Raw genomic sequence first — 13,666 nt, 5'->3', positions numbered from 1 at the left:
GCTTGAAGAGAATGAGTGCATCATGTGTGAATCACCGTGTCCCAGCGATGCCCTTCTACCAGGTCACTCTGTTTGAGCAACACAATGTCAACACGAGGCCTCAACTACATTTTAAAGTATTTTGCTGCAGTTGCTAAAGCAGCAACTGAGGACGAGTTCAAAAAGTCAAATTCACTTTAAAACTGACCGATAGCAGAATATTAATGTTATCAACAAGTGTATATAGGCAAAGAATGATTGGATAGATTTTTATTGTGAAAACATCAGGAAAAAGTAACAACGCTAGCTGTGCTTCCATTGACTGTATAATTTATATATTGAAATATAATTTGACGTATCAACAATAAGTTTGCTTAATGGACACAATTTCGAAAAAAAATAGTTTAAAAAAAAGTTTAAATCTAGGATGAGGTGGTTTTAGGCGAAATTGGTTTATGTCGCAAAACCGCAATGAAAATACGAGGCACATGATTGACAACCGGATGTTGCCGCAAATCCCGTAAGAAGAAAATAACAGGAAGTAGTAAGGCCATGATGGTGCAGCGGCTTCTTACGAGAACAAACTTACTCACGTGATTTTCATTGCATGTCTTGCATAATTGCGAAATTGTGTTGTTCTTACATTGGTGGAAATATCGACAAAGTTTTGGGCACATTTGTAACGCAGCTACTTTTATGATCATTACATTTAATTGTCAAATGTCTGTGGTACAAAACAATCCTGGTGGGAAGCATCAGAGTCCGATATGACAAAAAATGTGCAAAATCAAGCAAAAACAAAAAAGCAAGTTATTCTGCATTGTGGCACTCCTGACAAATTCTGGGAGTATGAATGCTTCATGTACTGTAAAAATTTCACATCCCTGAGATACTCAGCTGCTCAGCACATGCAGGACCTCACCCTGTTTCAAAAGCAGCAAATACTAATAATCCTATCTTTGTTGTTTCAGTAGGCTTAGGAAACAAAAAAATTCCTGATGGGAAGCATCAAAAGTCCCACAAGTGTGAAACATCTTAAAACAGAAGGTGGCAACAAAGGATCTAAAACATCCACTTCAACCGGCAGGTCTCGGATCAGTAAATGTCCGTTAACGTTGTGACTGTGAGCGATCCGGACAGTTCTCCCACACTGGTGGGGCGCCAGGCAACAAACTTGACGGTTGTGTTTCTTGTAACCATCAGGAAGCCGTTGGAGCTGAAGCGACCGGGGATGTTTCCCACGTCGAGCCAGACGAAAGGAGCCACGGCGGCGGAGTGGAGGCTAACCGTGAAGCCCGACTCGTCCTCCTGAACCTTCGCCTGGCAGAGGAAGAAAAAAACAAAACAAAACAAAAATAAATCAACTAACACTTGAAAAGTTAAAGATAAGCAGTCGCTCATCTGTGTGGTAGATATAACCATGAATAGAGAAGTCTCAGTTGTTTTCCTTTTAGGTACTTTTGGTTTTCAAAACCAAACACAAACAGTTTAGAAGCTTCTAGAAAGGAAACCAACTTCCAGAAATCTGTGGCGGCTGTTTATTCAGGAGAGTTCGACGTCGCAGCTAACAGGAAGGTGAACTTCTACTGTTAAGTTGCTGCGTTTCATCATTTTGAGGAGACCAAACGTAGGTCGAGGAATGTGGTGAAGTAGGAAGTGTTGGGAAACGTTCAGAAATCTCAGTCAACTGAAGAGTCAACTCACTGTACAGGAAAACATACAGGTAAATGCTATTAGCAATGCCAATCATGCTAATAGTCCTAACCATTCCATTTAAAATTTTTAAAATGCTAATTACTTTATTTTTTCATTTAAAATGTTAAAAAGGAGTTTAACTGCGGAGCTGTGTAGCATTGATGAATCTCTGCATTATGTCAGCTATGATATACTTTAATGTTACGATCATTGAATGAATGATTTATCTGTCTAACAAGTAACCATAAATCACAGCTATTTTCTCCACACAGTGTTTATTCATGTCATAATAACTATCGTGATGTTTCGATTGTTAGTACAGACACGGTCTGAGGGATTTGTCTGGATTATCAAAATTTCAATGATGCAGAGGTGAAGTTTTGAAACCTGGGGTTGTTTCTGAGGAAGTCTTTGTGTTTACTTTACAATAAAAATGTAGTTAGGTCTGTTAAGTTTTCACCTTTGCCAGAGGGGAAAAAAAAACATTTCTTTGCTACTTAAAGATGTTAAAAAGAAAAAGGAAACGGCTAAAATAGGAACTGGCAGATAAGGAGTTTACAAAACAATTAAAAAACAAATCACAAAACATTGTGGATTATATAATCTATTATGTGTCTAAAATGAATTTAGGATATCTAGTTACAGTAATGTTGGGTCTCTGAAGCCCCACGGCGTCTTTGGGTGAGCAGAGGAAGTGGCGGTTGGTTGGGCCGTGCTGCACCCCGTCTTCATCTTGTAGGTGGAAGGTGAGCAGGCAGGTGAGGCGGGTGCAGTGACCGCACCCGGCCAGCAGGGCGGCAACAGACTGTTTGTAAATGACGCCGGCGCTGCCTCCAGATACCAGCAGCGGGCTTGATGTCAATGTGCAAACAGAGTCCAGGTCAGCCCAGGAGTACACTGTGACCTGACACACACACACAAACACGCACACAAACACACACACACACACACAAACACACACACACACACACACACGAAAAAAAACAAACAGTTTCTGCTGATTTGTGACTGATAAAGAAAAAAATCAAGACATGTTGACAGTGGTTTACATTAAGAAAAAAAAACAATCAAGACTCTGAAAGCAGTAATAGACTAAATCCATAAAAAGATACAAATAAAATAAAATAAATGTGCAAATATTCTGAAAAATACACATCTTAAAAAATTACTAGGCATTATGGTCCTATTAGATGCCCTATAAATACATAAAGAGTTTTTTTTTGTACTTTTGTACCTTTTTTACAAAAAAATCTATAAATGTTTAGTTTATTCCTCATGGCATAAACTACACAAAGTATATTTTGTTTAAAATTTCTCATTATGATTTCAAACCTTGTAAAACTTTACACCTCATCACTCCAATGGTTTAAAGTCTTTATAAAGGGAAGTTTGATGAAATGCTACTGCTCTAGCTCTATGATGGTAATGATTTTTAAATGGATTGTTTTTAATTTGAGGTATCCTCAGTTTTATTGTTGAACTAAATTCAAAATGGCGTCGTATCCTTCTGAATCACCTAGAGATTCTCAACCCTAACTGAGCCACAAAATCATCAGAAAACAGAGATAATAAACTCCTGATCAAACCAAACTATACCTTATAGATCATGTTTGCTCAAGTCAAACACTAAATTTCCTTACAGCAGAAAATGAGCAGGCTATTAGCTATGAGTTAAAACCACAGGCTGCGAAAGCGATTACAAACTGTCGCCATGGTGAGAAGAAACTGACATATGAACTTTAAGGAGCTACGAAAAAGTCCGGTATGAAATGTCCAAAACTGAAATTTTGTGTTATATTTTTGTTTTTACATTAAGGTTCAAAAATGTATTTAATCAAATGATAAATAAGATTCAAGCTCTCTTTAATTTGTAAATAAACTGGACATTTCATTTCCTTTAACTGAAATCAAAGGTTTAATTCAACTGGAGGGATTTTTGCTTTTCTTCTTAATGAGAAAATATCATAAAACAGTCTCTGCCTACTTGTCTCTCTCCTCTTCACAGTTATGTGTCACTGATACTTTTTGGAAAGTATCACCTAAAAATGTGTTAGTTTTTATGTTTAACTCATTTCAAAGGTGTACGAGTCGAAGCTAACCACAGCTCTGAGCTCCAGGTCATGACTCAGATCAGAGACGGCGTAGACCAACAGCGTGTCGTCGTCATCTTCGAAACCCACAGGAAGGACGGCGGCGAAGAAGTTCTGAGCAAAGTGGTGCAACATTTTCCACTTCCCACCGAACTCTGCACAAAGAGAAAGCAAAACCCGCAGTGTTGCCTCGCAAGTTCAACTGGTCTCCTTGAAACCATTAAGATAACAGTCAGAAAAATGTTGGTCGAAAAATGTAAACAGAGTTGCAAAAGAGTAAAAACAAGGTATTCCAAATAGAGGTTCACGCACCGATTGATGACCAGGACGGCGCCTGCCAGATGTCGTTGAGCTGCCAGTAGAGGGCGCCCATTGTGTGACCTTTGCCCTCAATGATTTCACTTCGACTCCTCCGGTAAAACTCTGTCTGCGTCTTCACGCACTCGGCCTGCATGACCTGCGCAACAATCAAGACACAACGGAGATGACAAGACAGATTACTGAAATCACATTTTTATTATTGAAATAAATCACAACATATTTCAATTAAACATAAGGTTTAAACATATTCAAGGTTGTTTTTAATAACTTTCATTTCGTTATATGTTTACCCTTTAAAGTCTGTTAAACATTTATCATAAATTCAGATGTTTTTAAAATTATGTTTTCATTGTGTTTCATTAAACAGTTTTTGACTCATCGGCTTGTTTTCTAAATTTTTTTGTAGCATAATTGATACGTCAGGGTTCTGCGTTTGTTTCATTGTCATAACCAAAAATAACTTCCATAATCACAATAAAACTAATATTAAATGATACTTAAAAAGCATTCACAACTTTTAACAATTTAAGAAGCATATTACATATTTATATATTTCTATACATAACATGTTTACGCGATGCAGCAGATTGTTTTAGGAAAATATTTTGTTAAAGAAATAATCGTATCAAAAATGAGACGTTAGGCGTTAAAGGGATTAATGACAGATTGATATTTTATATGGACATTTCCCTTGTATATCCACTACAGCAAAACCCCCACGAAGCTATAAAAAAAAAACAAGAAAAAAATTGTAAAAGAGATGAAAATATGAATTTAAACTATAATTTCCGTACATCTTTGAATGCGTAGGACACCAGGTGTGTTGAGAGGTTTACCTGAGTGACGTACAGAGTGTCTGTAAATCTCTTCAGGGGAAACGTGGAGTTCGGCAGGATAAAGTGAAGAGCGGCCTGCTGCAACATCAGGTGGTTCCCGTCTTCGTGATGCTGACGGTGGGAAGAGAAATTGCTGCTGTAGCTCCAGTCGTCTTGCACAGAAACCTGAAAACACGGCAACAGGAAAAAGATTCAAACTGTGAAAAATGAATATGGAAGACCAGGTCGGTTCTTATTTCTCATAATCTAAAAATTCAGAGGGCGAACTGCAAAGACGCAAAATCTTACCAAGTGTTTTTGGTCTAGTTTTTAGTGCAAATATCTTAATAGTTCAAATAAAACAAAACAAATTTGCAAGTAATTTTTCTGTAAGACACAGAAACTTGTTTTAAGTCAATAATTACTTAACATTTACTTTTAAAAAGTTCTAGTTTCACTGGCAGATTATTTTACTTATAAAATGCTAAAATGTACATTTTGAAATCAATATCAAATAATTATTGAGTTAAAACAAGCTCTTAGATTTTGTTGAAAAGTTACTTGTAATTTACTTTTGTTTGATTTCAAGTGTGTTACAACCTAGATCAAAAATATTTGGTAAGATTTTGTTTTTTCAAACTTTTTACGCACCAATAAATGAGATTTACAAGTTCAGATCTGATCATTTCTACGCCTCCTTCCTCTCCCTGTGGTCAGATTTATATCTTTAACTTTGTATCTTATATTCAGGTGGAATTAGAAAACATTTCGCCCCGTTACAACCACTCCAACATATTTTAGTTAGATACGATGTGGAAAACCACGACAAAATAGCACACAATGTTGCAGAGGACAAAAACTGATACATACATTTCAAATTTTTTTACAAATGATATGAAAAGTGTGGCCTGTATTTGTATTTAGCCTCGTATACCCTTTTATCTCTAAATAAAATAGGAATTTTTATGGTTAACTATCAACGATGACTTTATTTCCATTAAAGGCTAAATTTATGGAATGCACGAAAGAAACAACAAGCCTGACAGATTTTTGAAAATAGTGCATACAGTTTATTTTCAATCCACAATTATGTGCTGGTTTGAATTGGTCTAGCAAAAAATCCTCAAAAAACCCATTAAATTTTCTGAAAACGTTGAACAAAACACTTCTGTTGAATTACCGGCTGCAGAGTGGAGAAAGACGGCCAGGACTGGAAGCCGTACTCGGAGGCAAAGCGCGTACGTGGGAACGTTTTCCAGTCCCAGCAGTCCAGGAAGTAGCTGTAGAAGTGAACGTCTCCGTAGTGGGGGTCATACGGGTTCGCGGCCACCCAGCCCTCCTGCTCCGATTCAGCCCCGTTGGTCGGACTGGAGACGAGAAACGGACGACTTGGGTCCTCCTGGAGTGGATATATGTTGTTAAATATGATTTTCTCAAAGTTTAAAAAAAAAAAAAAATCCCCCTATTAACACTTTCAAATCTCAACCATGTGTCAAACTCAAGGTTCAGGGACCAAAACCAGGTCGCCGTGGCTTTTTATCTGGCCCTCTACATTTCAGTGGGACCCATAAATTAATCCTTCAAGAAAAGAGTTGTGTGCTTAAATAATATCAATCAAGTCACATTGATGTTCAACAATTTTGATAAGTTTGCTACCAAATCACATCAATCAGTCGAACGTTTCTCCTAGTGTATTATAAGCCTGGTGGGCCACCAGGCTAAACATCTTTTTTTCTTTTTTTTTTAAATAGGGTTTAGGGTTGTCTTTACAACTAACAGTTACAGTAAAGACAGATTAAGCTAGGTTCGTAGTTAACGCTTAGCAGGTTTTATGAAGGAAATCCACAGTCCAAGTTTTTCATAATTCTGTGATCGTGGAAAATTCATGCAAAATCAACAAATCTCCACATATTTTGTGCCAATTCATAATTGTGTTTATTGCAAATTTTCAGCAAAATTTTTCAAAAACATCGGGTTTATTTGATGTCAACTCCCACCTGCAGGTGGCAGTGTTTCTTATATCTACTAATTGATGTTAAGTTATAGTCTGTGATCGATACCATAGCAAAAAGTCACATTATATAGAGCTAAATTGAGGTCATAAATTAAAAAAAAAAAAAAAATGAAATAAAAATAAATATTTGAAACTGAAAAAAGTTTTTAAACTAAAAAATAAACTACACTTAAGATTCAAAGTAGATTTTTGTTTCAGTTTAAAGTTTTTTTTCCACTTTCAAATCTTTTTCTATCATTTTTTTTTCTTGTGAACAAACTTTATGGCCCCAATTCGGCTCCATAAATCTACCACCATACACAAGCTCAAATATTGCTAAAATATTTCTAAATTAACAGCACAGCATCATAAAAATCATTGTGAAATATTTGAGGGACGGATCAGTGTAATAAGTTATTCAAAATGATTTAATTTTAAGAAGACAGAGCTCTTTTTTTTATTTTTATTTTAACAGTCTGTTACTGGGTTTTATCAATATGTTCTGGCACGGCCGTCCCTTTAAGAACATTCATGATCTTGATTTGGCCTTAAATATAACCCCTCAAACTCTGACCTGCTGGACGATCCGCCGGATGTTGTTCACATAAAGAGTCACATAATCCTTCACGTATGTCGGCTTTAGGGAAGCCGGGATGTTGAACCAGTTCGTCGCCAAGGCAGCTTCATTTTCATTGTTCCCGCTCCAAATAATAATGGAAGGGTGCGACTTCAGGCGCTGCACCTGAAAAGCAAAAACAGTGAGCGCCATCAGTCCACAGCGTGGATGTTTCTCTGATCAGCTTTGCATTTCCACGTGCAAACGTTCCCGTTTACAGACGGGAAACAAACGGAAAGTGGATTGTGTCGCCGTGTTGCCTCACCTGCTGGACCACCTCTTCTCTCACCGTCTGAATGAAGTCGTCCTCGGTGGGATACATGGCACAGGCGAACATGAAGTCCTGCCAGACCTAAACACACATGGTTTAATGCTATAAATATTCAGAAATGTGTGTAGTTTATATATAAACCCATTTTTATAGTAAACGGGTTTCTTGATTGTGCAATAAAATGACACTTTGTGAGTGGAAAACACACAGTACTGCCCCTTTAAGAAGTTTTTTGGGAACTGGTGGCGTTTATTTGACAGTAATCAGACAGGAAGTGGGCAGAGAGATGGGGGGGAGCGGCTTTTAGGTCATGATTAAACCCACATTATGTAATATTAACACGCTATTTTACGTACATTTAAAACTTAAGATGTGTTTTTAAAACAGTTACATAATTATAGACATAATTTTTATAATTATAAAATAAGTTTTGCTATATAATTATAGCAAAACTGAAGCTCATTTCTGAGCTTCAGTTTTGCGCTTCTTGTTTCTGATGTTGAACACTGCAGTTTCTGAACGTCATCTTCTCATTACTGACTGGATGTGATGAATCTGTGCAGTTGGTAGACGTTACCATGACTCCCAGCTCATCGCAGATGTCATAGAACAGGTCCTGTTCATACACTCCTCCTCCCCAGACCCGCAGCGCGTTCATGTTAGCGTCGACAGCCGACTGCAGCAGGTTTCTCAAGCTGCAGGACGAATGAAGCGAGGTCTTAGGAAGAATGTGATGTAAAAAAAAAAAAAAGGAGTTTATTTAAGTAGAACTCTGAAAAGGAGCGGCTGACCTCGCCGGTGTCACTTGGTCCTGGAAGGAGTGAGCTGGGATCCAATTGGATCCTTTAAGGAAAACGGGTCGGCCGTTGATGCGGAAATAGAAGCTCAAGCCCGGAGAACCGGCGATGGGCTCCTGGATGAGTTCCACAGTGCGAAAAAACACCTGCAACAGAGATCGTAATTGAAGACATTACATTTTTTATTATTTTAAGTTAATTCTACAAGTCTAATAACTTCCAGCAGCCAAATTTCCTTCGATTCTAACATAAACCTGTGGTGAGAAATTTACTTAAGATTTTGAAGCCTGAAGGGTGTGTGAGGTAAGGGTGGGCGGTACAGACTTAAAAGTTTATATTTTGTGATATTTATTGTGATGATAATAAAAGTGACATAAAAAAGGATTTAAAACTTCTTTACAGTCTTTTTTTCGGCAAATGTATGGATGAGACTGCATGTTAATAAAAAATAGCCCATAAAGCACAAACACTGCTCATAAAAACACTAAATAGGCTTCGCTGGGACACTAGTTACACAAAGAAATGTTTTTTATGACTAAACTGCACATAGTAAATGTATTTAATCAGATTTATGGATTTATTGATGCTTTCAGGAAACAGAGGAGAAAATGGAATAATAACCATTTTCAAACATCATTAATTGTAATTTATCACTGTAACAATAAATCCAAATTCCTGTAATCATACTAAAATTTTCACGACGGTAGTTTGATCGTAAATGCCAGCCTGCTGCACTGCAAGCAAAACTGAAAACCAGAGGAAGAGCCTGACCCTGGATTCTTTGTGCAGGACCAGAAACGTCCCCAGAAAAGCCCTGACAGTGAGCAGGTAAGCAGGCTGATCGCCGAGTCCACTGGGCCACCAGAGCTTCACCTCTCTGATCTGGACAAAACAAGAAACAAAAAACCCCAAAAGAGGATTAAAAAAAAAAAAAAGATAAGAAAGGGGATTATTTAAATCTAAAAACTTCAACAGCGCTGTAGAGGGGGTACCTGGTTGATGTTTAAGGTGAAGCTGTAGTTGAACTTTCCCTGGAGGAACGTCGTCGGGGCAGTTCGTTTTGAGTTCAGCTCAGATACGGAGATTTCTACTTTGCCGTGGAACGACTGAACTGCATCAACCAGAAGCTCCACCTGCAGCCTCCACTGAGACAAGCTGCGATCTGGACCAGCAGAACAAAGAAACAAACCGGAACATTTAATGTCCTCTGAGATTCCTTTAAGATTCAGCCCATGTCTGAAAGCGTGTTTCCTCTTTTTTTATTCGTAGTTCTGAGCAAGAAAATGAGTCGGTGATGGATATCAGATGGAACTTACTGTACAGAGGAAGAGAGGAAAGCTGGACAAGCTGCAGGATGTCGAACGCCTCCAGTCGGACTCCTTTCCAAAGGCCCATGGTGGGAAAGGAAGGGCCCCAGTCCCAGCTGAAGGAGCTCTGCTCCTGCGTTAAAAAAGACAGAGATGAAGATCAGCTTTAAAGAAAATAGAGACGTTTTCACGTGAGAACTACAAACTTTAAGGGAAATTCTTAGGATCCTTTTTTTTTTGGTGATAAACCAACAGGCAGCGATGCATCGACTTGTGGATTGAAGAAGTTTAGATAAAAGAAATAAACACAGTTTGAACAGAGCATGAATACGGTGAAATACGGTGGTGGCAGCATCATGCTGTTGGGATGTTTATTCACAGGAACAGGAAAGCTGGTAAAAGTTGACTTGAAACTGGTTTCGCACGACGAGCGAAAACATACAACGGAACGATTAAAACAACAAAGCAGGGCTTAAACGATTAATCGTGATCAATTGATGATTGAGATATTCGTCGAGCAATTTAGTAATCGCTTAATCAACTTGAGTTTTCAGACAGGAAAAAAATTGACATTTTTCTGAAATAACAAAACAAGACAATAACTAAGCTAAAACTGTGCAAAAGATATATTTTGGACTTGATAGAAAAAAAACGTAACTTATCAGTGAAGACGCACAGTTTTAGGTTCACCTGGTACAAAAAATTTACCAACCAACTACACAGTACATCTACACCGTGCTAATGTTTGAAGTACTTTTTTTGTAGCTTTAGCTTCATCTTTTTATTCTCTTATTTTAAAAAGGAATGGAATTATTTTTTCATTTGATTTTTTTCTAATGTATTCTTATCTTGTATCACTAACTTTTTATCTGATTAATCGTCAGAATAGTTGATTACTTAAATAACCATTAGTTGTAGCCCGACATCAAAGATGCATGCGTGAGAATGATCCGGTCAGAAGTCCAGACCCACATCGGACGGAGAATCTCAAGACAATCAGACAGAAAGGAAAACAAAGTACGGGCTGAAATTTTTTGTCTACAAACAAAATTTTGTCGTTTTGTATTCAAGGCAAAAGCATATTTCCTTCTTACTTTTCGAATGAAATTGACGTGACATTCGCCTTTCTGGACGTCTGGCGGACATTCAGGAGGGACGGCGTAGGAAGAGTGAGCGTTCCTCCGCTCCGCGGCGTACAGGACCGGAGAAAGGAAAGCCACTTCCAAAACGTTCTCGCCGTCTTTCAGCAGATCTCTGACGGAGAAGTCCTGCTCTCCAAACAAACGAGAGAGAGTTTTAAAGAGACGGTACACTGGTACAGATCAACACCGGACCCGCTTTCGAGCCGAACTCACATATCTGCGAAACATGTTGTCTGTCTTCCCCAGGACGATCCCGTTAAGAGAGACGGACGCGACTGTGTCCACGCCATCGAAGACAAGCAGAGCCTTCTGTTTGACCCTGATGTAGCGGAGAATAAATAAACGGGTCATAAAAATCAACCAACAATATTACAAACGAGAACACTGACCGTATCTGAGGAGACGCAGTGAATGTGGTCGTATATGTCCAGTTGTCAAGGGCGATCCATCGGTACATAACATCGTTAAACCTGAAATATGGGTCCTAGAATTAAAAAACAAAACATGATTTAATTGGACATCACCAATCAAAAAACTATTTTACAACTTAAACAACATTTTTCTTGGCAACTCACGCACAAAATTAGAATATGTGTAAGACAAATTATACAATGCCATTTTTCTAAAAGGTAATTTAACATTTGGAGCTCTAAATGAGTTTTGTTTAGTCCAACTGAGAGCAAAAATGGCTTTTTTGGATGTAATAATTGCACATGCCTGCTTTAGTACATTAAGTTTAATGGTATTTATGTCTAGAACTGAATAAATTATTTTCAGCTTATAAAGCAACATCATATTCTCACAATTACACAGAAAAAAAAATAGAAGGACGGACCCTGGTTGAATTCCCGGACTGGTACTCCGGTTCTCTCCCAAAGTCCAAAAACATGAGTATTAAGTTCATTAGTTTGTCTAAACTATATGGCGTAAAATTTACACCAAAGGGAGCACTGCTTTTAAATCATAAAGTGTGTGTAACATATTGAATGTGCAATGAGGGTGTAACTCAGTGACCACAAGGGCATTGTATGGAAAGCCACGTGGTCCATAAATCGGTATATTTACAGCATGTCACGTAAAACCCCCCACCAGTTGTTTATGGCTTAGAATGCCATAAAATACAGCAAAAATCCATTCACATGTTGTAAGACTACCTGGTGAACTAATACGCTCCACACGCGCATTGAGTGTCCAATGCGCTCCTGGTCACTGAATTGTGCATGTATGCATGGGGACAGTCAATACAGGCTTGTGGTGAATTAAAACCACGACTTCTGGTGTAAATTTGACACCATAAAATGGCCCCTTGTGATTCTCCAAGGTTTAGCAGGTATAGACTATGGATGAACTTTTAATCAAAGGTCATGTCAAGATTTCTTTGTTTTAGCGTTCCTCTTCCCTCTGTATCGTCCAGAGTCCTGTGCTCCATCTCATGCTCTCTTCTCTTCAGCTCAACTCACTGATTTTCTATAGTCTGGGGATTGAACTGGGTGTAGAAAGTCAATCAAAAGAACCACCAATAATCCATTTTCAGTTTTCTACCAGAGGTTGCTAAATTTTTTTGTATAAACTCTCAAGGGATAATTTGGTATCCGTGTCTCATCAAGGCAACAAAAAGTCATGGATTACCAATTAGAAATTACTATTAAATCTAATGATGTTCGTATCTCTGTTTGGCTTTCTAACAATACGGTCAGACAGAGGTTTAAAGAGGGGCGGCAAAAGTAAACAACATGGATTAGTAGTGCTTTGCCACCTCACCAGCACCCAGAACATGTTATCATCGTTGCTGCCCAGATAATGAGTTGCTAGCATGTCATGACATTGAAGAGATTATAATTCTTCAGTCAGAGGCCTCCACAGATTTGCTGCCAAGGCTGACTGCTACATGAATCCTTCCTGTATCAATATTCCAAAATGGCTCTTTGAAGATACTTGGATGATACAAGTTATACTTAACTTCCCTCTGGGATTGGTAGAGTATTTTTAAATGAATTGAATTAAATGAAAACCCCTTTTTCACATTTATTTAAATTGATGGTCAACAAGATCCCAATAACTCTTCAACATAATTTAAAAAAATTTAAATTACTAATATGGGAAAGTACTGTAAATACTGCCTCTAAAGCTTAGGGACTATTCTGCATTGCATCAGGAAATACCAGCAACGATTTTTATTCCTGCGGAACTTTCTATACAAGCCGTATGCTTAGTAAATTAGCAAAAATGTTTACGGATGTCGCTCCGCCGGAGACCTGACAGCTTTTCTGTTAACTCTTGAGTTCATGGTACATAAAAATAACATTTTCCTTCCTACCTGGATGTACTGCTGCCGTTGCAGGGCGGAGTGAACGCAGCCAGGTACCTCCGCAGGCAGATGCAGCGACCCGTTGGAGTTTGACAGCCTCCATTTTCCGTTCAGACTCAGCTGCAGTCGCTGCTCCTCTCCTGAAGAGAAGGCCGGAAGAACTCCGACAACTAGCCACAGCAAACCCCAGTTTAAAGAAGTCCAAACCTGCGCCATGGAGGTAGTTTACATGCCCATGACTGGTTTGATATATGAAGAGCACTTCCGTGTTGGTCACGTGACAAAATCTGTGACGGTCAGCTGACGGCGGATGAATATTAGTAGCGCGAAAA

At 38.4% G+C, this 13,666-nt stretch overlaps 1 protein-coding gene across 1 annotated transcript; it reads right to left on the bottom strand.

Moving 5' to 3' along the window:
* Positions 1-233: 233 nt before the first annotated feature.
* On the bottom strand, positions 234-13,640 carry manba (mannosidase, beta A, lysosomal). Its single transcript, XM_007569504.2, has 17 exons — positions 13,344-13,640; positions 11,416-11,510; positions 11,240-11,345; positions 10,979-11,152; positions 9,894-10,017; positions 9,570-9,739; positions 9,349-9,459; positions 8,572-8,723; positions 8,358-8,475; positions 7,775-7,861; positions 7,468-7,635; positions 6,081-6,299; positions 4,922-5,086; positions 4,077-4,221; positions 3,774-3,919; positions 2,318-2,578; positions 234-1,299 (listed from the first exon to the last, which is right to left on the bottom strand). The coding sequence occupies exons 1-17, from the start codon at positions 13,548-13,550 to the stop codon at positions 1,075-1,077; spliced, it is 2,673 nt and encodes an 890-aa protein (XP_007569566.1). The 5' UTR covers positions 13,551-13,640; the 3' UTR covers positions 234-1,074.
* Positions 13,641-13,666: the final 26 nt, after the last annotated feature.

Source organism: Poecilia formosa, unplaced genomic scaffold (assembly GCF_000485575.1).
Source record: "Poecilia formosa unplaced genomic scaffold, Poecilia_formosa-5.1.2 Scaffold241, whole genome shotgun sequence".
NCBI classification, from domain to species: Eukaryota; Metazoa; Chordata; class Actinopteri; order Cyprinodontiformes; family Poeciliidae; genus Poecilia; species Poecilia formosa.
This window is presented reverse-complemented; position numbering and strand designations above follow the sequence as displayed.